A 27,326-nucleotide genomic window follows, 5' to 3' on the forward strand; every position below is an offset into this window, starting at 1 on the left:
ACTCCAAACTTGTCTCTATGTTTTAGAGCAAAAAAAGTTGATTTACCTTATGAAAAGGTTTATATCTGCAAACTATCTTTTCAAAAGATGTGAATAACATCAACAAACTGAAAAAATAAGTGTAATTTTAACAATATTCTGCCTCAGTTTGTCATTTGCACATGTACAGTATAACTTACAGATCACCGTGGGTCTAGAAACACACAAAACATTTAGTAACAGACAGAATCTTGTTAAAATTGTACTTACTTCTCTTTGGGACATCTCAGGTTGTTCATATTTGTTCAGGTTATTCACATTTTTTGAGAAATCATACTTTGTTTTAGTGTAAATACATGAAAATATTTACATTTACAAAGGGAAAAGTTTAGAGTTGTCATTATTTATATATATATTATGATAGTATTTTACTGAATCCTGACCACTTGAGATTGAATTGGTCGGAATGTGGAACCTGAACTAAAAGGATTGTTAACATCTTAGTGTAATTTTTGCATTTCACAAATTCATCCCAAAGGCCGGACTGGACCCTTTGGTGGGCCGGATTTGGCCCCTGGGCCGCATGTTTGACACCTGTGCTCTAGGGTATTCGCAGATTAAGTACATCGCAACTTTGAGTTGTATTTAAATTGTATATATAAATAATATAATTAACTATCTCGAGGTGATAACTATCTGTGGTTAATTTTAATTCCAGGCTAATTCAATTCTGTTTACAGTATGAATAAAAAAAAAAAAAAAATATATATATATATATATATATATATATATATATATATATATATATATATATATATATATATATATATATATATATATATACACACAACAAAACTCTGATAAAATAGGACATAAGGTGAGTAATGTACCACACTAAGAGTATTTACCATTATAGGATCATTTCAAAGAGTCAAAAAAAAATATTCATAAATAGAAAGGTACTCAAATCAGTTAATCAAGTGGACTGTCTTACAGTGATAGAAAAATCATTCTTTTTCTGGATCTGCTTCACCTCATTGGGTGTTTGATCCATCCCTTCTGCCAAGTTTCATAAATATCAGTGTGTTTTAATAGCATCAAATAACTAGTGTTTTCATCATCATCACAATATGAACACAAATAATTAAGCGATTCTAAATGACTGAAACACAGTGGCATTAACCCATCCACCCTCTGCTGCTTGTCCAGTTTCAGGTCACAGGGGTCAAATCAGAGAAGCCCTGATGCCTCTAACTCTTTGGTCGCCAGCTCATTGGGTTTAAGGACACTGAGGGGTTCCCCACCCAGCCGAGGGATATAATCCCGGGTAGAGACGCCTGAAGAACTGCTCCAGGAGGCGTCCTAACTAACCAGATGGCCAAACCACATCCACTGGCTCTTCCTAAAGTGGAGGAGCAGAGGCGTTACTCTGAGCTCCTCCTAGATTTAGTAAATCAGATGAAGACCTAGACATCAGCTACCCTAAGATAAATGGATGGCAGTTTAGTTAAGTTTGTTTACTCAACACAAATCACATTGTCTTGTTAAGGTTGCTCAAGAACAATTATCATTTCAACACTGTTACAGCCCGAAAAATGCCATTTTCCTTGTACATACAGGATTTCTTAGAGACACAGCATGTAAGATCAAATATGTAATTAATTGAAATAAAGTATTTTTTATGTGGTAAACATTTTTAGTGTTTTATTTTTTAGTAAACACATAAAAGTGTGACATCACTGAATATAAGAAATAGTGAATTTATTTCTAGAATCTCCTTTAACAGTTCAACTTCAATTAGAAAACTCCACTAACTGCTTATAATGGGAGTTTTACTGTGTATTGAGGCATCACCTTACAGTCACTTCAGGTTACAGTAACTGTATGTTTAGGTCAACGTTGGACAAGGAACACACTAACTTTTGGTGACTACTTCAGGAAGCACCTGAACTACAGTAAAACTAAAACAAGGAGAAATGCAGTTTGGTTACTTATGTCTGGTTAGAAAAAGGAACTCACAGTGTTTTGAAAAGAAATTATCAAATTGACAGTGTGAACTTCACTCAGTTGACTTTATTGTAAAATGTTGATGTTTGGTTTCAGGATCAAAGACACAGGGGACAGAGAAGGTCAAAGGGACTTAGATTAGGGGAGGGGGTGCTAATATCAAATACCACATTAGCCCTGATTTTCTGATGCAACAAGATGTTCTAAGCCCTCCTATGTAATTTTTTTGAAATTTTCATCCAAACCCCCCCACCCACACCCACACTTAAAAGTTACTTTTTTAACTCTGAAGATCCATGTGTTTTGCAACTTTCACAGCTTCTCCACTCTTTTGTCCAGTGCAATGTATAAATATGCTCATGATGGGCCATTTAATGATCTTGTAAGTGCCATATTATATCATAACAGTACTTTGTACTATGAAAAGTCTAATGTCAAGGTCATGTTGTAGGTTAAAGGTCACCAAAATGCCTCGTTTTTTCAAAAATTCATACATTCTGACATTTTATCAAATACGTCCTAAGTTCTCTTCCCTCTGGTTTCCTGTTGCGATCCCCCAAGGCCTTTGGCCCTTTCAAAGCCACATTAGAGACTAAATATTGCAACATGTGCATTCCACTTGAATTTGCCACCATTAGTGTGGTGGGAAACACTAGCACACATTTTGGCGGGAATCACTAACACTTCATTCATTCATTCATTTTCTGAACCCGCTTTATCCTCACTAGGGTCACTTGAAGCCTATCCCAGCTACTTTCGGGCGAAGGCGGGGTACACCCTGGACATTTCACTAGTTCACTGCAGGGCTGAGCATATAGAGACAATCATTCTCACATTCACACCTATGGGCAATTGAGATTAACCCACTAACCTATCAGTGCATGTCTTTGGATGGTGGGAGGAGCCGGAGTACCCAGAGAGAACCCACACAGACATGGAGAGAACATGCAAACTCCACACAGAAAGGCCCCCCCTCCCCTTGACTGGTGTTGGAATCGAACCCAGGACCTTCTTGCTGTGAGGCACCAGTGCTATCCACTGCACCATTGTGTCGCCCATCGCTAACACTACATTACAACCCATTGTCATGGAGTTACAAGTATCGCAATGGCACATATTCATGTAAATTGCACAGTCATGTGAAACTACCGTTTGTTATTTTTGACATGTCTATATGGATAATACATTGAGTAAATAGTTGTGTTTAATGTGTCTTATTGAATGGAAGTTGTTTGTGGTCAATAGATGTGTTATGAGGAGAGAACCTGAGCCCAACATTTTGAAGAACCCACATTAACAGCTTTATTCCATCAAATATGCATTTTTGACCATTTGGGTGATCTTTGACCTATAATTTGACCTTGACACTACACCTTTTGTAGTGCAAAGCACTCTTAAGACATGACATGTCTCACAAAAAAAACATTTAAGGGCCCAGCATGAGCATATGGCTACATTGTACTTTACCAAAAGTGAAGAAGGTTTGAAAGTTGACAAAAACCCCATGTTTTCAGGGTTGAAAAAGTAATTTTTTGGGTGGGGGGCTAGGGCTGGGGTTTGGGCTTGATTTGAAATTTTTTCACATTTTTGTATTCCCAAGACATGGGAGCATTAGAAAATCTGGGCTAAAGTTGAATCTGAAAATTTTCCTGAAATAACCCTCCCCTACTTGGATTAAAGTGGAGATGCAAAGATAAAATACAAATTATTAAAATATCATTCCTTTCCTGTTATGGTTAAAAATGTAAAGTCTGGACTTTCAGATGTGGAGTTGTCAGTAGACATCTTAGCAGTAGAGGCAGTAGACATCAGACTATTTAGGAAAGTACAAGTCTTTGGTCAACATGGTGACGATAGCAGGAATCTGCTTCTTGCTGTCAAATCCAGGTAAGGTGGAGTTGGACTCAAAGTGGAACGCCACCTTGCGATTGACTCGAGTCAGGATCTGCATGAGTTCCAGCTCTCCTCTATACTTCTGCAACATCTCACACAGAGACTGGATGAACCAGGACCCGTTGCATGTGTTTCTCCATGAGTAGTATCCTGTAGGGCAAGTTACAGTGTTCAACACAGGGGAACATACTGTACTGGCATTTACTATAACAACACACACTCACTGCACATATGTATTTCATAGTGGTATAGAAGGCAGTAATGCAGATATCATGCACTGAAAAACAGACATTCACCTTGGTCATGGGTTGGTAGCCTGTGCTAAAAGAGCCATTTTAGGACAGAAATAGTACAAAAACTGTCTGGAGTCATTCTTTATAATGCCAAAACAACAGTTTAGTAGAAACTCGAATGCTTCTACTTGCTGGAGGGGCTGCGGGGACACAGAGGCAAACCACACCCACATTTTTTGGTCCTGTATGAAAATTACAACTTTTTGGAAAGATGTTAGGATAAAAATAGAACAGATTTTGGTTTTAAATTACAACAACCCACTCTTCCACTTTTGCTAGGAGATCTTCCTGACGATTTGACAATAAATGACAAATACCTTCTGAAAATTTTTGGTGCAGCAGCAAAAAAAAAAAAAACACTAAAAAATGACTTCAACTTGAGCCACCGGTACTAGAGGAATGGATGAAAATGGTAGATGAAATTCAAAAAATGCAGAGATTAACATTTATGCTGAGGCTGCAAGATAAACTATACATGAGAAGGTGGAACAAATGGATGAGTTTCTTTAAAGACAATTAATGTGCGGTTTGTCACATAGTCCTGAGAGTGTTGTGTGAACTGCTGCTCAAATTTGATTAAGCAACTTGATTTCTGCTTTATAACTGTAGCCATTATCATTTTTGCTTTTGGATTGTAACCAGTATCTATTGCCGAATGCTGTTTGTTTTGTTTTGTTTGGCTTATGTTCTGTATAACAAATGTTAAAATAACTACTAAAAATTGAGTGTCAAAAAAAAAAAAAACTGTCTGGAGTCAAAAGATATCCTTGTGTTCTACCTCAAAGTGGTGACTGTTTAAGAAGCTCTTTAGGATCAGTTGGTATGGATTATGTCGAGAACAAAAAAAAAATCAAAGTTTTGGTCCATTTACAAAACTACAAAGAAATGACAGAACTACACAAAAGAAAACAGTTTGTCATTATTGTGTTGTGCAGCAAAAACTGACCGGTATGTGAAGGCTTTTCTTGCAATAGAGTGAACAGATGAGTACTTTTAGTGTCACAAAATAAAAAGAACACCATTACTACTAGTACTACTTCTATTTTTTCATTCATTTGTAGTGTAGTCAACACTTATACAATTGCATGACATAAGAATGACTTTATGGTTGCGGCAATAATAGTGAAATGTGTATAAAAAAAACAAAAAAAAGTGTTGAGCCACTTGAAAAGGGCCCAAACCAAATGTGGCCCAGGAGCCACAGGTTGCCCACCCATGACCACGGTGTTACAGCAGCTCAGTTGTTTTACCTGGAGCGGTGGAGTAAGCATACAAACAGTCTGCCTCTATAGGTATCTTCTCTACTCCTTGTCCACCCACGCTGTCAGTCTCTATGGTGTCTGCCTCAATTCCGTCATCCAGCTGTGATCCGCGGCAGGCCTGAAATAGACAGGTTCAGCAGGTATTTGTGCCACATGCAGCTCTAAGCAAACTACATTTGGTATTGGTATTTTTGAGGCCATTTTTGAGCTGACCTGTATGAAGAAGAGTTTCGGCTTCCCAACCAGGCTCTTGCACTTTGCTCCTTTAAAGCAGCTGATCAGGTCATCTAGTTTTTCACAGCCGTCAGTCCCGTATATCACCCCCTCATCGCCGTGACTTAGCAACACACACGCAAATGACGCGAAATTACTGTGGTCCATCTGGGACACTGAACACAAAGGGAAACAGATAGGACAAAAAAGAGAGATGGATTAGACAGTGTGTTGATTGATATTTTAAGGTCATTATGAGATTTTTGCCAAATGATAAAAAAAAAAACTACAGTATAAAGCATTGCATCTGTAGAGCAAACTTCATAAATGATATATTAACCTCACAACTCAGTCCATTATTAAGACCCCCCAATATCATATGCCACACATTTGGAGAAATTTTAAGGCTTAAATTTCTGATTTTTTACTTCCTAAAATGGGTGGAATTTGGTGTTTAAAAAGTGGTGAGGACAAAATGACTCATGAAAAGAACATTTTTAAAACTGTCCTCAATATATGCAATTTAGGGAATGTTATGGGGGTGTGACGTCGGCTGGCCATTTAGCGGTTGGAGGTAAGTGAATTGAGGAAGGAGAAGAGGCAGAGGCAGGAGGTGGCATGGTCCACAATTTTTTAAATTATTCAGTATTCCTTATTTCCAAACAAAGTGCAGGGGCTAAAAAGTGCAAACGCCATAAAAGTGCAAGTACAGATGGAGGCCAGACCAGAAGTGTCTTCTCCAGCAGCAGAACCACAACTGATGGAAACTGGCGCCTTTTATACTATTCAGCCAACTGGATAAAACCACTACAACTCAACAGGGGATTTACAAATCTACATAAATTGTTAAAACTAATCTAAAACCTCCATAACCAAAACCCACAACCATAACCTATATAAAACTCAAGCGACATACCTAAAACTCTAAACCCAAACACCAAAGACAGAAACCCATAAACCAATAAAATACTACTCCTGGCTCCCATACACATTTCTCTGCCTTGGTCCAGGCCAGAACCTTCTTAAGGGCTGTCGTTCCTGTAGGGACTCTTTTCACTGACGGGCCTGGACACAAGGACAGGGTAAGTACAAATACTAAAACACCATTCACTAAACACTTTAAAATCCACTAACACACAGACACTAAACAAAGTTAAACTTAAATGTTGCACATTTATATTGCACCACATCTGTTTGGGATCTAATTTATGTCTCCCTTTTTCTCCAGGGCCAAGCAGTCATCAATTAAAATGCTAGTGCCACCGGATTTAAAAACTGAAAAGGAAAGACAATAAAATCATCAATAAACTACTTTTAAAACCAATCATGTGCAATTATTTTTCTAAGTGCAAATATGTTTGTTTAAAGTGCTGTGCTATCAAAAGCTACATGTGCAAGTTAAAGTGATCAAGTGAAAAAGGTGCCTGTATTTATACTTCACAGTAAAAAACAGCTGTTTGTTACAGGGGGCTGAGCATGAGGTCAGAGTACTGTAGATAATTATAGAGGGGGAAAATTGCATAACAGTGCATCATAAGAACAGAGCAAACACTACAAAAGAGTCGGCAATGTGAAAATACAAAGTACAAAACATGCAACAATGATTGCAGCTAGTGATTGGTTTTGAGCCTTGGACTTGTCTCGGCCAGTCAAGACCAAAGCATTAGGAAAGTCACTGAATTTCCAGTGCATTTTCTGACTTGTGTGTTAACATCATTAATGTGGTCTCTGACATTTTGAAGGCGTAGAACATTTTGCCTATTTCTGATTGTTCTTTCCAGAGGCTGACTCATACTATTACTCACTGGAAACATGAATAATCTCACCCCTCATATCATATCATCAGTCTGTAGTATTTAACCCCTAAAGACCCAAACAGTCACTGGCAACCAAAAGCATCTACTGATGTAAAATGTTTAATAACTCCTGAGCCAAGAATCCTATTGGTACGCTGAAATAGTTGGTATAAAATGCAGTCTGTCATCTTTTTGTGGTCATCAGATACTGTATGACCCATTTGGATGTTCAGAGGCTCCGTAGTGAACACCATCATCTTCTACAACTTTCATTCACCAGTAAAACCCATGGTGTTTGACAAATGACAGTGGATGGAGACACTTGTTTTATGTTCAGTTAATGATACATTTGCTGAAAAAATCCCTTTTTCTTGAGTTTACTTGGTTTTTGATACAACCCTTAACTTCAATCTGAGCTTTTATGAACATCTATATGATCAGTAAATATTGAAAACTACCTGATTTTCACTGGAAAAATGCAAAATACAAAGAATAATATTATAATAAATGGTGATCAACCACTTAAAAAAGCTATACAGAGAAAACAATATTTTGGAGCTGCTGCAAAAACAGCTCTGGGTCTTTATGGGTTAAAAAACTGAAATGCTCTTGCTGTGTATCTAGTCTGGTGTCTGGTTTTACTCAATCTCAACTCCTCAAAGTTTTGGTCTTCTGTTTTTGGACTCGAAACTCTCGCGTCTTTGTCAGCGTCAACCTGGACTCACCAGACCACATCATCTTTTTCCATTCAAATACAGTCTAACATGTATTCTCTCTATCAAACTGATAGTTGTTTAAGAAATGAGATGCTACTGCATCAGTTAAGGTTAAAAGACTTTTTTTGACTCAAATATATTAATCACTGCTGTAATTATCTGATGGACGGGCCTGAACTATGTGAGTTAAATCCAGGTGGAGAGTTTGTTTTTGGCCAGGCTGTGTATACTGATAACTTAATTGCCATGACACATGACACCAAATGGTAAATGGACGGGAGATAGAATGGAAACACACGACATATAACTGATAAACTGCAACAAATCTTCTGGGAAAATATTGAAAGGTTTTTGAGTTATTCTCCAGAAACTGTGAGATTTTTTTTTTCTTCAAAGTCTTCAATTTGAAGAAAAACTGAAGACATACAGACAGACAGGACATGCTGACCACTACGTCGGCCCAAATTATATACTGGAGGAATATAAAGGTGTCCGGCTAGAGTCAGAGGGGGTTCAAGGACAATGCAGACAAACACGAACTACAAAAGAGGACACATAGGTCACATATTGTATCTTTAAATATAAGAAAAGTCACGGCTAATTGAGGATAGGAATTTCCTATAAAGATGTAGGAACCATGAAGGTGATATGCTGCCATCTAGTGGTTGTATTATGTTTTTTTTTTTTTTTCTGGCACACTGGCTGTGCACAACAAACCTTCAAACTCCTGAATAAATATAAAACTAAAGGCCTCAATTACCGCTTAACATCTTGTTTTTCATGTCAGCCACAGTTAGGTCATTTTCTATGACCATTTTGTACCCCAGGCTTCCAAAGGTTTTCAAGACTGTAGCAGCATCAACGTCGGTCCCATTACGAGTACTCATCCCTAAAAAGACAAAACACAAGCAGAAAAATAGTAAACACAACTATGATAAATGTCAGTTTAATCCAACCTAAAGCTCCTGGGCTAAACACCATGCGTTGTTTTATTAACTAAGCATCTAGTTAGAGAAACACAAAAAGGATATGTTTTTAACTCACCCTGCCATTACATAGAACTTGATTTTGGTAACACAACTTACTTCTTCTCTCTTTGGAAATTCTGTGTGACTCAAAAGAGAAAGTGGTGGGAGCATGAATGTTGGCAGCATGGACCTAGATTTGTTTATACATTTTTAAGCTTGTGAAAACTGCATGAGACTGGCCATTTTAGACGGGATAAAAACTGTTTGGCAGGTTTTTTCAGTCAGGTTTCCATTCAGATCCAAATGAAATAACAGAAAATCAACAGGAGAAAAAGAACAAATTTCAGCATGTTTTCACACACTATGATTAATATCAATATAAGTTGGTTTATCATCATGATTTAAAATGTTATTATGTGAATAACATACTACCTAAAATGTTGATCAAGGATCTGCAAGATGTAACCAGAGGTCTGTGACCCAGAATTTTCATTTTGTCAAAGAAACTCACAGCTGGATGTCGTTTTTTGCCACAAACAACACAATGCTGGTTCGGGTCATACAACACTGTTTAAACTTTTCCACAGTTTGTCAAAGCCTTTGTTTCAAATTTTCTTCTGCAGCTACTCTTACATGCCGGTGTTTCATTGCAGTTTCCATCTAAACTTGCCTATTGACTGCGAGATATCAGCAGTCTCACAAGTTTTCTGCCATTCCCACCCTGCACCATTATTAACTTGGTTACTACATGTACTTAGACTGTGTAATGACAACACCAACTATCTCTGGCTACAACACAATATAACATCATTAGTGCACACTGTCATTCATTCATTCATCTTCTGAACCGCTTTATCCTTGAGAGGGTTGCGGGGGTGTTGGAGCCTATCCCAGCTACCTATGGGCAGTGTTGGGCAAATTACTTTTAAAAAGTAATTATAGTTACTGATTACTCTCCCAAAAAAGTAATTAAATTAGTAACAAAATTTTTCCTTCATAAATGTAATTAGTTTCCAGGGAAAGTAATTATTGTGTTACTTTTTTGAAAAACCTTCAAATATGTAAAAGGAAACTGATTTTTGAGTGGGTTTCACGGGCCAGTTACATAGAGTAGAAAAGTAGACAGGTACTTCATACCATGACTGTGGTGAGGCTGGGGTCCACCAGGGCCCGGCTGGGGTCCACCAGGGCCCTGCTTTTCCACCACTTAAGTGCATATCTGCATTTATAGGTAGAAGATGCACCTCCAGTTAATCCCACATCTCCACTTTTTTCAGTCGCTCCACCCTGACACAGCAGTAAATGTCTTTAGTCCAGTCAGTTGGACTCTCTGATAACTCCTCCCCTAAATTAGCTGCGCACGTTGCTGCATTCAAGTGGATGGGGTGTGCCGCGGACAACTCAAACTCGTAGATGTCATTAGTCGTTCAGGTGAAGGCAGGGTGGACAACTCAGACTCATGGACACACAGGTGAAACATTAAGGCAGTGTGGGTAATCTGAATATAAGAACACAAACGAACGGATTGCAACAAATCGGTTCTTATCATTCATTTAAAAGAGCTGTTCAAAAGACTCGACTCATCCACGAATGTCACACTTCTCGTGCCTGGCTGAGCGAGCCAGGATGGATAACAGCTGTTAGATATCAGTGCATAGTAATGCGCCACATTTCACTGCTGATAACGGTAACGGTGTTGTAACGTTTCAAATAGTAATTCATTAGATTACCCGTTACTGGAAAACAATAACGGCGTTAGTAATGCCGTTATTTTTAATGCCGTTATTCCCAACACTGCCTATGGGTGAAGGCGGGGTACACCTCAGACATGTCGCCAGTTCATCACAGGGTTGACATATAGAGACGAACAACCAATCACACTCACATTAACACCTATGGGTGATTATAGGTTGACCAATTAACCTATTAGTGCATGTCTTTGGATGGTGGGAGGAAGCCGGAGTACCTGGAGAGAACCCACACAAACATGGGGAGAACATGCAATCTCCACACAGAAAGCCTAACCCTGGATGGAAAATTAAATTAGGTCACAGTGTTCACAGGGTTTCTGCAGGTATCAGCAAATCAAATTTATTGTTTTTTAATGCCACCTGAAACAAATTTAATGCCCATGTCCAACTGCAGATACAGTTTTATATATAGTTTTATGATGGTTTCCTGTCGACAGGCTTTAACCAGGTTCTGAATAGTTCCTCTAATCACTACTGCTGAAACTTGCATTTTCCCATTTTTCCAACATTTGCTAATATTCCTTTCGCTCTTTCGCCACAGCATGAGCACGATCACAGCATGTTGCATTCCAAGCATCCGGTGTTGTGACTTCATGCATTGGCCATAAACAATAGCCTATTAAAGGGTTCCGCCTGTCTATCATCACACTGTACTTCCAATCAAAATTATTAAATGTTTATATAATCAAAATAAATTGAGAATAACTTTTTTTTCCCCATCAAGTGTATTTAATTTTTTAATGCCTTCAGACATTGAATTTAATGCTTTTTAATGCCATTTAAGGCCTTAATTTTCACAAAAACTATTGATGGACTTTTAATGCTTTTTAAAGACCCGCAGAAACCCTGGTTTAATATGTACTACTATGACACAAAGACAAACAGATGACATCAGTCTACATTTCTCACGTATTTATTCCAGTAGCTGTGAGAAGAAGATATGTATGTACATCTGAGAATGTCAGTGACTGAACAGTGGCGTTCCGTGTACCTGTGCGTTTGTTGAAGTTCTTATTGTTGATAATGAGACACATTCCTATCGAGGGGTAGTCCATCTTGTAGCGGTAAGGGTCGTTCACATCTGCTGTGACTGGGGCAGAGTCCGTCTCCTCAGACATCTTACCATTGCCTGTGGATGCTTCATCCGTCTTGGTACTGCAAACAAACACACACAGCGAACACACTTTGAAATGTTATGAAACCAGAAGAACCCACTCAGGGATACTGAGATACTGCCATCAGTTACCTCTTTCCAAACCATTTTTTGGCATCGACTGTGTCCCCACTGCCGTCAGCCATGTTTCTACAAAGAAAAATACAATTAAGGCAGTGAAGGAGAAATCTGGAAGAAACAAACACTGACAAAAAACACCAATTTCTTTAAATATTTCATGAAATTTTCAGGAAACGTTGATACTGGCACAAGGAAGAAATGATTGATTAAATTCTAGTGGTGATCGGGGGGGTGGGGGTGGGGGACAGTCTTGGCGGAGGTGCTTTTCTTGCTTGTTTGTTTGTTAGCAACTTTACAGGAAAACTATTACAACCATCTTTACCAAATTTTACCCACAGACAGGCCTAGGCCCTGGGATGAACCCATTAAATTTTGGGCCAAGTAGGCCAAAGTTCAAGGTCACAAAACCTCAAACTTTCCTATTTCTCATCATTGAGCAATTTTCGAAAATTCATAAAAAATTCAGAACGACTCCGATTAGCCTCCAATTTGATACACCCGTAGCTAATAACAATATCGTATATCTGGCACAAAATTGTCCACATCCACTGTGGAATGTGGACTCTGTGGACATTTCAATTTATCAATGTTAAATTACCTATAAAAATGTATTACCATGTTTGACCACAATTTTTCTGCTGGATGGAACAACCTTGAAATTGTTTAATTACCTACGCCAAGAAGGTTATGTTTTTGCCGGCACTGGTTTGTCTGTCTGTCTGTCTGTCCATGTGCAAGATAACTCAAAAAGTTATGGACAGATTTGGATGAAAATTTCAGGAAATGTTGATACTGGCACAAGGAACAAATGATTAAATTTTGGTGGTGATGGGGGGGCACTGATCTGCCTTGGCAGAGGTCTGCGCTCTCCGAGTGCTTTTCTAGTTTAAAACAAATAGTCAATCCACACATTCACACCGTTCGGGGTGCTTGGCGGAGGTTTGCGTTCTCTGAACACTTGCTTTCTTATGAATTCAATTTGCATTGCATGTCACATTTTGTCCAGGAATAAAACTAATATAGAGCTTCAGAGCCTGGGAAACCACATTCAAGTACTTGTTTAGACTAGATTAAGCTTGTCACAACTGTTACATAATAGCCTTGAAGCAGTTATTTAAGCTACCTCCAATTATTTGACATAACTGTGATAATCATTGTCATTCTCCTGTGTAAAAACAGCAGTGTCATGTAATAATAATAATAATAATAATAATAATAATAATAATAATAATAATAATAATTTATTTGTAAAGCGCTTTCAATCAAAGTGCTGTACAGATATAAAATCAATCACAATAAAACAATAAAACATAAAAGCTAAAAACATTAACAGTAAAAGCACATCACGACTTATAACACAAAGTGAACAAGTGGGTCTTGAGCTTTGCTTTAAAAACATCCACAGAACATGCCTGCCTTATGTCCAGAGGAAGACTGTTCCAGAGTGTTGGCACACGGAACGAAAAGGCTCGCTCACCGACAGTCTTTTTCCTGACTTTAGGCACAGTCAGGAGGCCAGATCCTTGAGAGCGAAGGGCACGAGAAGGTGCATATAGTCTAACCAGCTCTGTCAAGTCAGAAGGTGCCGCTCCATTTAAAATTTTATAAGTCAATAAAAGCACCTTAAAATCAGCACGAACCTGACATGGAAGCCAGTGCAGAGAGGCCAGCACTGGGGTAATGTGTTCAAATTTCCCAGCTCCAGTCAGGACCCGAGCTGCAGCATTTTGCACCATCCGCAAGACTCTGAAACTTTTTTTGGGTAATCCTGAAAGAAGAGCGTTGCAATAGTCCAACCGAGATGTTACGAAGGCGTGAATGAGGACTTCAGCATCTTTGTCACTTAGAATTGGCCTGATCTTAGCGATCCTTCGAAGATGAAAAAATGATAATCGAGTCACCTCCTTGATATGCTTATCAAAAGCAAGTGACTTGTCAAAAATGACACCAAGATTTTTCAACTTGTCTCTGTATTTCATCACGGTCTCCTCATTCTTTCCCACCACATCATATGTGACAGGAACTCTTTTAATGACACTTAGTTCCAAAGTCAAAAAGGCAACAGCCAAGTTCAGTGTTAAATGTTACAAGAGGCCCCTTCTTCAATAGGTGAACTTATGGCATATGACAAAGCTACTGACTTATACTATTCTAGTGGCATAAAATGAACAGACAAATACATTTCAAATGCAATCTTTTGTAGGACAGTTACCAACAAAAATGTTATTATGACAGCCCAAGACTGGATCATAATCTTTTTCATTTAAGTAGTAACAAAACTTTCATTCTGTGGTTTAAGTAGTAAATGACGGTCAAAACGATAATCGTATAACCACCATTTATGGCTTTTGGGGTTTACATATCTCAGTTCATAGGTACTTAGTGGATTCCAGAGTAAATACATAGTAGATATCTGTCAAGTTCCAGTTCAGCCACCCCCCCGACCACCACCACTACCACATATACTGCATTATTTTTCAGAGTCAGATTGGTTTCACTAAAAACTGACATTAGGACCAGAACGTCTCCTTAGTGGACTAAAACACACATGCATACACACATAGTTATTTGCAAGATCTGTTTCCATTGAACTTATTTGCATTTACAGTGTATATTACATGTTATATATTCTAGCAATGTTAATTTTACAACATCATCAGACAGCATAAGACAGAATCAAAACAGACAGTGATGAACTAGAAGATATGATTTCAAACATCAGCAAACTGAGTACACACACTGATTTTAGTCCAGGATGTTTTACTGCATTTACAATTCAACTTAAAACTGAAAAACAGTTAACACTTAGTGGAAGATGAAAAGTTGCAGGGATCATTTCACAGTAAAGTAGTCTCTGTCAATGTTTTACAATTATATCATTATATTTTTGATTAATTTTATTGCTGCATTCATATGTATGTTGCATACTACTGCTGTATGTGTTGACCTAATTTTATTTTAGAACATCCTCATATACTTGTGGTGTCCTGTGAGAACCAAGTATCTCTAAAAAGTCAACTTCCAACAAGCTCAGAAAAAAACCTTAAGATTATGTAGCTATTTGTTATTTTCAGTGCATTCACAAAGGTTTCATATAGTTTACTAAGCTGATGATAAAGGAGGATCTGAAAGTTAACATTTAATCCAGTCCTTTCTATTCAGTTTTCACAGAGACTTTAGGTGCCACCTGAGTTCCAGGGGTAAGTAGTGGGTTGAAATTATTTAATTAAAGTTAGTATTTTTTTTCCTCCAATTTTATTTTTTAACAACAATTAACCTTTAATATATGTGAAAGAAAAGCTGGAGAAACTTAACTCTGCTTACACTCAAATGTTTATTCATATTCATTCTGTCTTTTTTTTTTTTTTTTTTTTTTTTTTAATTTATGGAAGCTTTAGACAAATAGATTAGGGTACCGAGTCATATTGCAAGAAAGTTTTAGATTTTTCAATAAAAATATACACTTCACAGCATTTTGGGCAATTATTATACCACATGTGTGCACAGAAATTTGGAGAAGCTAGAGCAGATCACAAAAACACCGAAATGTGCCCAAGACTGTACACCATTAGACCTAGTTTTTATTACCCCTCAGCCGAGGGGTATTGTAATCGTTTAGTCATCTGTTTGTCTGTCTGTCCATTCAACGACATAATCACATTATCTGAAGAATGTATTGAGATTTATGCACCAAATTTATATTGTGGATGCATCTTGGCATGGAGCAGAGACCTGTTGAAAATAGGTCACCTTGACCTACTTTTTCTAGGTTAGATGGCCTTGTGCAGTTATAATATCTGAGTATTTCCAAATATTAATATGTATATAATACATTTTACACAAAGACAATCTAATCTAAATTATAGGGCAGTAACTTTCAACAGAATCTTACACTGTATTGGGCTGAGGGGTATTAAAAGTGCTCAGCACGTTATGTTGTTTTAATGCTTTCTATGCCAATTTCACATTTATTTAGCTTTAGTAGTGTTCAAAATAGCTCAGGTTTGCTTGGAAAAGACATTTCCCCCTTCTCAGATGGGGTGGTTGTATGAAGCTGCTGAAAATGGAAATACCCATGTAAACTGCAAGTGGCTCAAATTATTTTTTAAGTACCAAAAATAGTCGTACTTTTTCTACTAATGTCACATCCCAGGATAGTCCCTTAGATTCCACATCTTGAAACTGAAAATCACTGGTTAATTGAGCAAACAACCAAAAAGCCATGTGGCATGTGAAAAAACCATTACTTCCTGGATGGGTTCATTTACATTGGATTCATTTCACTCAATGATAATAATTATTATAATAGATGTCCACACATTAGCATTCCAACACGCACTGACATCATCACTTATAATTAGGCTATGCTATTACTTGCTCTTCAATAATATACTGTTTCACTAAGGCACATAAATGAAAGTCCATAGATAAAACCACAGACAGGCAGGTGTTCCTGTCAGTAAGGATAGAAGTCTGCACAAAGAAAAAATGCGCTATTCTTTGTATGAATGTAGATATTTACTCTTAGGCATAGATCTACACTGTAAATGTCACACGTCAATCAAATGCAACAACGTAGCCTGTTAATACAGGTGGTTAAATGGGACTGTGGGGAGGTCAGCTCAAAGGATTAAGACAAAACTAAACGCGTCAATCTACGACGACAATTTCGTGAAGGAAGCCCTATTGAATCACAATAGGAAAGGAGACAGAATTCACTCAACTGAACATTTCAGTATAGGTTTAATGTTATTAACGGACACTTGGCTATCCACCACTGTGTAGTTTTATAATGAACAATGTCCGGCGTTATTTTCAACCCGTCAGTTTAACCTAGCTAACTTGACAACCGGTTTAACACGTCCAACGTAATTAATACATAAACAAGCCTTCAGTTAAATACCCATACCTTTGAAAATACGTCGCGGAAGCAGCTACTGTTGTGTCCGAGCTTTCATTCCAGTGTGAGGAAGGAAATGTGAAAGTCCAAGTCCGAAACTTTCAGCCAATCATTGAGCACCGTGTCCTGAGTGGGCGGGACCAGATGCTTATTTAAGCTGCACCTTGATATGATGCGAGCAGCTGATTGGCTGAGATGCTTGTCGTAGACATGACAGGACAGGTTGCGGCATTCAGAGTACAAAATACAAGATAAAAGAAGAAGAGGCGTTGGCGTGGATTTATTTACAGGGCTCCTATATGAGAAATACTGTACTACAGGGGTCTCAAACATGCGGCCCGCCAAAGGTTCCATTCCGGCCCGTGGGATGAATTTGCAAAGTGTAAAAATTCCACACTCAAGGCTGTGGAACTCATTTTAGTTCAGGTTCCACATACAGACCAATCTGATCTACAGTCACATAGTAACAGCAGAATAACCGACAAAAAAGAATGACTCCATATCTTCTTCTTGGTTTGATGTGAAAAAAATATTACATTATGTCTATAAATAATGACAACTTCTAATTTTTGTCTTTGTTTTAGTGCAAAAAATGACATTAAATTATGAAAATATTTACATTTACAAACTATCCTGTAACAATAAAATGTGAATAACCTGGAAAAATATGAACAACCTGCAATGTCTAAAGAAAATTAAGCACAATTTGAACTATTTTCTGCCTGTTCCTCAGTGTTTAGTGTCTTTGTAGATCTGATCCATCATGCACATGTAGAAATAAGTTGCGGCATAATATTGTTAAAATTGCACTTATTTTTCTTAAGAAATTTCAGTTTTTTCAGGTTATTCACATTTTTTTGTTTGATAAGTTTATACAAGTATTTTCATAATTTAATGGGGGTTTTTGCACTAAAACAAAGACAAAAAATTGGAGTTGTCATTATTTATAGGTTATTATGTTATTATTTTACTGGTCCGGCCCACTTGAGATCAAATCGGGCTGAATGTGACCCCTGCTGTACTACAATAAACATCACCTCTAAACATAAGTAAAGAGAAATTCACATTAATATGCATCTTAATTTTCAACATAACTTGGGTGCATTTTTCTTACAATGAATCACATAATATTCTCATAAATGTAAGTGAATGAGCTGTGATGAGCTCAGGATTTTTTAATCATTGGATAGTTTTGTATTGTTCTCTCTAACTGGTTATTGATTCCTTTAAGCTGACGTCCAACTCCCTGGATCTGTTGGGCCTCCAATAGCAGAGCTGGCAGGCTAGATGTCCCATACTGGAAGAAATAATGGAAGAACGAGACAAGTTAAGAAAGAAGAGACAGAAACATAGTTAGTGACATTAGAAGCACAAGGGTCTGCACAATGGAGCAAGAGGAGCAAATGCATCACTGTTATTCAATGAGGGAGCAAACACTTGGGTTTTCCAACTCCAAAATAACTTATTGTACAGTTACAGCGATGAAGAGATTATAGTTACACATCTTATGTCAATGATCAGTGTACAGATAACATTTAATAAAAAGTAGTGAAAGAAATAATCCAGCTGTCAGCAGGGCTGTACAAAATTCAGAATTGAATTGAGAATAACCCCTAACATGAGAATGACCCCTAACTGAGAAGTGAAAGTCAGGTTATGTAGCCGCAGGCGCTGTGGCTGCTCTAGATTCTATTTTTATAAACTAAAACCCATCACTCCACACACTATCTTTTATGGTTCTGTTTTGAGGTTACAAAAAGGATGCGAAATTGCAATTCAAATTGCAGAAAGTAGAATTGGAATTCCATGAAATTCAAAGAAATTCATGATACATAATTAAGGTGTATTTAACAATGAAGCTTTGTATTGTATATATTACATATGATTACAACATGAATTTCATACAGCTATTGTATAGATTTTATGTACACAATACTTTATTATAGGAAATAGGCTTCCTTTTTTTTTTTTTTTTTTTTTTTTTTACTTCAAATTAACATTAAATACAAACTCTATAAAACAGATAATTAAAATTGTAATAACTTCCTCTGCACCTGTTGAGAGGATATTTAGGGTTGCAGGCAAGATATTCAGGCCAGGGAGATGCCACTTCAATGACAAAACATTTGACGAACTGTTAACCATTAGATGCAACAACGTTACCCTGTAAAGTACTTTAATGAGTGATAACTGCATTTACCAAAACATTGTTTCATTTGATTACTGTGAAATGAAGATATGGCTAATTACTCAACATTAATGGAATGTATGCTTAATGTTAATGTCTGTATTTCCATTTGAAAGAAAAATTTATGTTAAAAGTATCACATTCTCACTGATACATGATAAGAATGAATTTCTCTGAACTGCAATGAATTCAATTCCACTTCCTGTAATTCTAATTCAAATTCAATTCAACATCCTGTAGGGTAGAGTCAATTCAAATCCAAATTCAAATTCATTCATTGAATTGAATTAAATTCTGAATTTTGTACAGACCTGGTTTTCAGGCCATGCCTTGAGATGTATGCAGTTTAATGTCCACCAGAATCCTAAAACATAACCAGATGGCCCTCCTAACAAGCTGGTGAGAAGGTGTAAATGGGATTGTGTAATGTGTGCTTGTACCGTTTCTTTTTCCTTAGGATGCTTTAGCCTGTAATTTAGGTACTCTTTATTGAGCTTTCTGATGTCTTGGAGGAAGGTCTGGCTTTTTGTCAGATCAGCAAGCCGGTGCTCGAGTTCTGCTTTCTCTTTCTGCAGCAGACCCAGCTGCCTCTTCGCCCTTTGGACCGCATATAAACACTAAGGGTCACATGTTCACAGCCAAGTAAAAGTAAAAGTCCATGTAAAGGATGTAGGCCAAGAGTGTCAAACAAATGGCCCGTGGGCAAAAATTGGGCCGCCAAAGGGTCCAACAAAAGATATCTATAAATAATACAATAAAAGAAAGATAAGGGCATCACATTACCATTTCAGCACTGATGTCTTTGTTTATAAATCCAATCCATTTGTCCCATTTTCTATCAAACTCATCTTTTTTTAATCTAAAAGTATAAGTCATTTTTTCCATCACCCATATTTCCTATACTACATCTAACCATTGTTTGTATCTAGGTGGGTCCACAGCAAGCCACTTTCTTGTTATGGCCTTCCTGCCCACCATGAGAAGAATTTTGACCAAGTAATTATCTTCTTTCAGTACAACTGTACATACATTTCCCAAATATAAGGTGGAACAATTCTTGGTAACGGTATATTCTAGTACCTCATTTATTACAGAGTTTTCTTTGTCTCAAAAGGGTTCTATTTTGGGGCAACACCAGAAAATGGTAGTTCACATTTTTTAAAGGATAGTTTGTACATGTAAACATTTTCATCATGTAATTTTACTTTTTTCACTCTAAAACAAAGAGAAAAGGTTGGAGTTGTCATTATTTATAAGTTATTATGTTATAATATTATTTTACTGGTTCGACTCACTTGAGATCAAATTGGGCTGAATGTGGCCACTGAAATAAAATGAGTTTGACACCCCTGATGTAGGTTCATACTGCTGACAAGACCCTTCTGACACACATCACTTGCTGAGTGTGTCAGTATGTGTTTCCAGACTGAGCCGAGTTGCTGAGTCTGGAGACTGCGTGATGTGCTCTTTGTTGTGTCTCACCTGATCAGCTCATTCTTGGCATCCAACATTCTCTGTGTCTTTTTACGGATCAAAGATGCGGCCTGACACAAATACAAGAAGTAAATACAGGATATCGGCAGGAAGGTGGTATGTGGAAATAGCTGGTTGCTATGGTTACCTTTCTGTTTTCTCTTGTTAAAACTCTGAGCTCCTTACACTTGGAGATCTAGAAAAGTAAAATACATAAATACAAATTCTCACAACTGTAATCTGTGTAGTTCAGAGTATGTGTGCTGCCATTTATCGCTAATTTAATGACATTTCCTCAAAGTTTTATTGGGATGCCCTGATATATTGGCATTTCCAGATGTTTAACTGGTACATTATATTAAAGGTTTTTATTGTGAACGTTTGTTTGAATCTGATTTCACTGAAAGATAATGTGATGGACTGAATAGTATTTTTATATTTAGACTGAAGATTTCTTTGCCAAGGGAAAAAAACACCAGCAATAGCAAAATAAAGACACAGAAAGTACCATTAGTATCAGCTAAAGTATTCTTTTACATAGTGGTAGTGACTAAGAAATTTGTAAATCAGTGCATCCCCACAGTTTTACTATCAATAAGTACAATATCAATCAAGAACAATGTGTCTGTGATGTATTCTTATTTATTTAAAGTCTAAGAGCTTTTTCACACCTTTAAGTCCAAACCATGGTTCAGTTTTTTTGACAGTGTGTACATTTGGTTTAGTTTGTTTTACTCACACATTGAGTTTTGGCAGACTAATTTTTGGCAGACTAATACAGACTACTACTTCTTTTGTTTATGGCAACATGATTGGTCCCAAACTCCAAATTAAAATCAGTTATGACTAAAATTGGCTTGAATCAGGCCAATCAAGTATGGAAGTCAAAGGATGAGGTAGGTGTGAAAGTGCCCTTGACAACTAGTCCTATTGTAGTACATAGATTAGAAAATGTCGCACCTTTTCCACCAGTTGTTCCTTCACATTGGAGGAGAAACAATCAATAGACTGTTTGACTGTTTTTGATTCCTCTGACTCCCTAAAAACATTCACATATACAGACTGTCACATCTACAACTAGGAAGAATGCAGTTAAAAGCAGAAATACAGGGTGTAACTTGTACTCAGAGTGGTTTAGTTTACCTGTACTGCTTGCAAAAATCAAGAAAGGCCTCCAGCACCACTTCTAACTCAGTTCCTCCCTGACTGTGATGTTTCGCTTTCCTCAGCTCATCACTGCTGGTGTTTTCTGACTGTCCAGATCCACTACCTTCAAGGAAAAGGAAATGAGTTTTATTGTGCTAGTCATCAAAAGCTCATCTGAATAAAAAGAATGTGACATTTAAAAGAAATAGTAAAACAACTTGACTTTGGATCACCATGTGTGACATGGCAAGGTTTAACTGTTTTAATCCACAAGGTTCATTATATCTAAGGGTCCACATACATGGTATGTAGGTGCATGTGTTGTCATATTAATGAAAACTTGGCATTTACAGTAAAAAAGAGCTTTGTTGTTCATATACATTTGTATTCATGGAACACAGTTCTATACAACATATGCTATTCTCCATATACTACTGGTAAAACAACCCTGTGGTAAATCTGTTCATTTTGGTCATTCAGAAAGGCCTTTTCTCCAAGTAATGAAGGTTAGCTTAGTTATAACTAGCCTATATTCCCTCTGGTTCCCCTTTCATTGTTCAAGGAGCAAGCTACACTAAAAAACAGTAACTAAATAACAGGAGCAGACAGCATCAGACATCTTGCTGTCCTCTTCACAAGCGGCACAATAAACTTTAAAAAGAATATTATCAAGCACTGTATTTTTCTTTTGGTCTTTCACAAACTGAAACATGAGTATCTTATTTGTTCATGAGAACACTTGAAGCTTAGACTCCACTTCTGTGGAAGTTCCGTCACTCAGAGCATTACACAGTCATTTAGATCAGAGCTGAGTGAGGATGTGAAGGTTTAACTTAGTAGTGAATCAGAAAAAGAAACTAAAGTGTGTACACTGTGGCTGTCTTCAGCAGTGCGGAGTTCACCTTAGTTCCTTTGATCAGTCAATTTTGGTGTGAATGGAACAGTACTGAACATTTAAAGCAGCCTGTAGCTATTTCATTTTAGTAGTTTAGGAGATAAAACACTGGTGTTTACAATAATGCAGTCCCAGAATTGTATCCAATGGTTGTAATATGGGATTTCACAATGCATGCTCTGTGCACCACCTACATCTACAACTGTAAGACATTCACCACCTCTGTTATAAAGCAGTGGTATTAGGGGAACCCCCACCCCTACAGTAACACCCACTCCCCGGAATATTATTTGCCCAAGGCTGTTAATCTGGGTTTTTTTATGCTCTATGCATGTTTTAATTTGTTTGACAAGAATAATACTACGTTTCACAAATGAGGTAAATTTTAACTACGTCAAAAAGTCTGTACATAGGAAAGAGACTGTTAAAAACATTGAGGCTGTCATCAAAAGATGGGATAGAACATTTTCAATGTTTCCAAGCAACTGTCAAAGAAGACAACAGAGAATTTTGACCAAAAGTCAGAAGTGGACTTGTGACACAGTTCAGGAAGGGAAGGAGAAATAAGTTGACCTACATCATCATCTACCATGTATGATAGAGACAGCAGGAGTTGAGTGACCACAAGAGTGGTGAGGATGATAACTTTTAGGGTATCCGTGCAGTGTAAAAAGTGGGCACCAACCTGTATAATATAACTGTGTACTGAAAATATAAAGGGAAAAACTGAACAGTCATGTTTACATTTAAAAAAACGGATTTCCCTCAATCTGTGTAGAGTAGCATTTAAGCTCTCCCCTGATGTCCTCTTGACTGTACCTGATGAAGATTTTCCGGATTTTAATCTGTTTGATGACAATCTCTTGGACTTGGAACTGTTGGATAAAAACTTGGCTCGGATTAAACTGGAAACTCTAGCCGTCTTTGGAGATGGTTTCTGAATGAATGAAAAACAGAAAGGTATTAAATCACATTTATGGCAATATGTAGAGCTTTGCTTCTGACCGTTGGCCTTACCCAGCTTGACTGTTCTCCCTCTTCCTCATCAGAGGAAAGGTCTTCCTTATGGTCCTGCTTAGGTGCCCTGGCATCTGAGTCCTGCTGAGAGAAAAACAAAATGTTGCGGTATATCTAGTTATCAAACAGACTGTGATTAAGGCTTAAGACTTATTTCATTACGATATGATCAGTCTTCACTTGGGGTCGACACTGCTCTTCTCAATGTGCACAGTCACATACAACAGTATCCAGGGTTCCAACAGTCACAAGTCAACTTTATCTGATTACTGTAAAATTAAAAGGCCAGCTTTCATCTTTAATTGCTGAACATTGTTTACTTTATCTTCAAATACTCAAAATTAAAAGAATAAGCATCATTTGAGCATCATCTGCCAGGCTTTCTGAAACAGAAAAACTGATGATATTTCTCTACGATTCTGCAGAAAAAAAACCCCCACTTCTTACTCTGAACAAAGTTATAGTTTCTAAAAATAAAGAATTTATTTTCTTTTAAAATGTAGCTCACCTCTTATTTTACAAAATGAGAATTATTTAGTATTTCTAAACATCACAATAATATTATTTTGGAAAGACACCACAGCACCTAAACCTTCCAGAAACCTTCAGTTTTTAAAGTGTAAAATTTAGTGTACTTGTTGAAACCTGACAGGCTTGTTTTGTGCAAGTCAGTACAGGCAAAATAATTCAATGCCTTTTGATACTTTTACATCATGTCATGACCTTTCCATTGGGACATGAGCCCACTCTTACCTGTGACTGAGGATCGCTGGACATCCCAATCTCTGATTCAGTCTTTTTCTTCTTGTTGTTTCTACTCTGCGGATTTTTCCGTTGCCTTTTAGAGGCGTACATACACATAAATCAACTGGTAAATAAACTAGAACATCATTATATACAGACAAAGAGCAAGCAGATGGTAATGTTATGTGGCTTTTGTAAGTCACCTACATATGACCTCACCTGCTGGCTGCCAGGATCGGCTGGCTGCTTTTCTGGGGGGCAGAACTCAGGTTTGACCCCAAATTTAGTTTCTCTTCCTGAGGTGCCCTCTTCCTTTTAGTAGCTCTTCCTTTGTCCTCCTGTCTGTTTTCTAAGACATTTAAATCTTCATCCATGGCTGTGCTGTGCAGAGGGTTACCTACCAAATGCACAGATTCTTGCTTATTAAACTCAAATAACAATAAATACAAAATCAAAAAGCAACTTGATTGTTTTTTGCACAAATGGACATCTTTCTGTGACAGTTAGTCATAAGTTGCTGTCTTACCAAAATTCTGCTGCATTCCCTCCATGAAACTTGCTCTCGCTATAGCAGACAAATCGGCAGATTCCAAATGATCGACAGACGAGGCTTTCTAAATAAGGGCACAACAAAGAGAAGTAAAATATAAATTTTATAATTTAAAATCTGCTAAACAGAATGACATATTGTTATTACTTGTTACTACTTCATGTAAATACTGAATTATTACCTGTTTTTAAACTTTTTATTGATCTTTTAACCTGTTTTTCATTATGGTGTGTGCTGCTGACCTCTTGGTCAGGTCCCTTTTGTAAAAGAGATCTCGATCTCAGTGGGACTTTATCTTGTTAAATAAAGGTTATCTTCTTAAATAAAGGTTCTATTTATTAGCCAAAATACAGTACATCCCTGTGTAGACACATCATACCTTCACAAAGATGCAAGACATGTTTTCATCAGAAACGTATATAGAGAACTTCCCCAAGTTCATCATAATAAAAGTCTATACATCATTTACTGCTCACTAATTCTACCGTACATACATTATTGCACAGAGGTCTGAGGGAACACGTATAAAAGTAATCTAGATGGACTTTTCAAACTCCAGAAAAAAGCCTTAAGACTTGCTTATGGTGTTGGATTTAGAGATCATATCAACATATTATTTTTAAGATCCCAAGCTTTGAAAATAGTAGATCTAGTTAATTTTAAAACTCTCATAACAATTTACAAGGCCATATGCAACATATTACCAGGCAACATGCAAAAACTGTTCCGAGACAGAAAAGGAAAATGTAAATTAAGAGGAGAATATGTTTTGAAAAACCAGTGTGCGTACCACTCGTAAAAGCATGTGTATTTCACAATGTGGAGTGAAATTGTGGAATAAGTTGGACAGCGAGACAAAATGTAGAACAACCCTACACCCTTTTAAAAGACTATATAAGACAGAAAACTTTGGAGAATATATAAATATTAAAATATTAGAGATGATTTATAAAGTAAAAAATAATAATGTTCCAAATGCCATTCAAGATTTCTTTAAATTAAGAGAGTAACTATAATTTAAGAGGTCTTTATATTTTTTAATGTACTAAAGTGAGGACAAATGTGAAGTCTAGATGTATTTCAGTTGTGGGTGTGAAATTATGGAATGGACTTGATGAATTTAAGTTGCTCACTTCTTTGACAAAGTTTAAAAAATGCCTTAAGTATAAAATCCTTCAGGAATATTAAATTGAGATGGTAGATATGTTTTTTGTTGTTGATTCTTTTGTTATGATGAGAATGCTTTATGCTGCACACATTTAATTTAATGTAAGCATGGTATCAAGTGAAAAGGAAAGGCAAAAAATAACCATTTGCTTCTAGCATATTCCATTTTTGATTTTTATGTTTATTAGAATTATTATACTAAGTGCAATGACTAATGTACAAAACAAACAATTCATTCATCAGTTTCAACTTAAAATGGAACATTCTGCCATGAAAGGACCTACATAAAAGTAGCTTTTAGCTATATCAATTGAACATATATTGTGAAATGTCCCTGCTGAATCAACAATAATATGATATAATATATCTAAAATAAATAAGTGTAATTCCACTTGCTTAATGACATGATACGTCATACTGACCTCTAATGGACTCACCTGACTAACATCCAGTGGAGTTTGAGGTGCCACAGCCTTCACCTTTTTGCCCCTTGTGGTCTTTTTAGTACTGTGCAAACAAATGACCCAGAATCTTTCATGGTCATTATCCTTCTCACATTCGATTAACAACATTTTAATGACTCCATCGCCGCTAATCCTTTGACAGCTTCAATAAAGTGAAGTGCAAATGTGTCATCGACAGGTACCCTGACACAGGGCACTGGCAACGGCTATTGGGTTTAGACTATGTTACCACTTTTCTCACAAGTAGCCACAGTCAAATATAAATCACATTTTAAAATACAATTTTAAACATGTTAAAGTTGAAAGTATGTTACATTTAAGTCTCAAAAAGCATGAACACCACATTAACTATTCAATCTTATGATGCATCCTAGCGTAAAACAACACATGCAGCATTGCTAACTTGTCAGCGTTAACGAGTGAACTGCAGTGACATGTCTGACTTTAGAAAGATACGATGACACGAGAGGCGTGTAAAATCTAAAATATGGACTAAATAGATTAATTTTGAAACTTATTTCATACTAACCTCATTGTAAAATACGTTTATCTTTGACAAAAACACAGGTTGTTTTGTAAACACTCTGACCGGTCCAAATTTCCCGCAAAATGTTTGCAACTTCCGGATTGTACCATTCCATATACAAGGGGGGATTCATTGGATGAAACT

At 37.0% G+C, this 27,326-nt stretch overlaps 2 protein-coding genes across 4 annotated transcripts; both read right to left on the bottom strand.

Annotated features, from left to right (window-relative positions):
- Positions 1 to 3,396: 3,396 nt before the first annotated feature.
- On the bottom strand, positions 3,397 to 17,278 carry LOC115427369 (caspase-3-like). 2 transcript variants are annotated; one of them, XM_030145900.1, is made up of 7 exons: positions 17,022 to 17,278; positions 12,125 to 12,181; positions 11,870 to 12,033; positions 8,920 to 9,048; positions 5,648 to 5,823; positions 5,423 to 5,552; positions 3,397 to 4,029 (listed from the first exon to the last, which is right to left on the bottom strand). In XM_030145900.1, exons 2-7 carry the CDS (start codon positions 12,175 to 12,177, stop codon positions 3,800 to 3,802), a joined length of 882 nt encoding a protein of 293 aa, XP_030001760.1. In that variant the 5' UTR covers positions 12,178 to 12,181; positions 17,022 to 17,278; the 3' UTR covers positions 3,397 to 3,799. The 2 variants fall into 2 exon arrangements, with proteins under 2 accessions (XP_030001760.1, XP_030001761.1); XM_030145901.1 differs by having other exon boundaries at positions 12,125 to 12,220; positions 17,022 to 17,037.
- Positions 17,279 to 17,944: 666 nt separating this feature from the next.
- On the bottom strand, positions 17,945 to 27,277 carry cenpu (centromere protein U). Of its 2 annotated transcripts, XM_030145898.1 has the most exons (13): positions 27,186 to 27,277; positions 26,615 to 26,699; positions 25,002 to 25,089; positions 24,695 to 24,872; positions 24,485 to 24,569; positions 23,732 to 23,815; positions 23,534 to 23,651; positions 21,817 to 21,943; positions 21,634 to 21,712; positions 20,822 to 20,869; positions 20,683 to 20,744; positions 19,641 to 19,797; positions 17,945 to 18,309 (listed from the first exon to the last, which is right to left on the bottom strand). In XM_030145898.1, the coding sequence occupies exons 1-13, from the start codon at positions 27,188 to 27,190 to the stop codon at positions 18,178 to 18,180; spliced, it is 1,248 nt and encodes a 415-aa protein (XP_030001758.1). In that variant the 5' UTR covers positions 27,191 to 27,277; the 3' UTR covers positions 17,945 to 18,177. The 2 variants fall into 2 exon arrangements, with proteins under 2 accessions (XP_030001758.1, XP_030001757.1); XM_030145897.1 differs by lacking the exon at positions 17,945 to 18,309 and having other exon boundaries at positions 19,096 to 19,797; positions 26,630 to 26,699.
- Positions 27,278 to 27,326: the final 49 nt, after the last annotated feature.

Source organism: Sphaeramia orbicularis, chromosome 10, assembly GCF_902148855.1.
Source record: "Sphaeramia orbicularis chromosome 10, fSphaOr1.1, whole genome shotgun sequence".
Classification (NCBI taxonomy): domain Eukaryota; kingdom Metazoa; phylum Chordata; class Actinopteri; order Kurtiformes; family Apogonidae; genus Sphaeramia; species Sphaeramia orbicularis.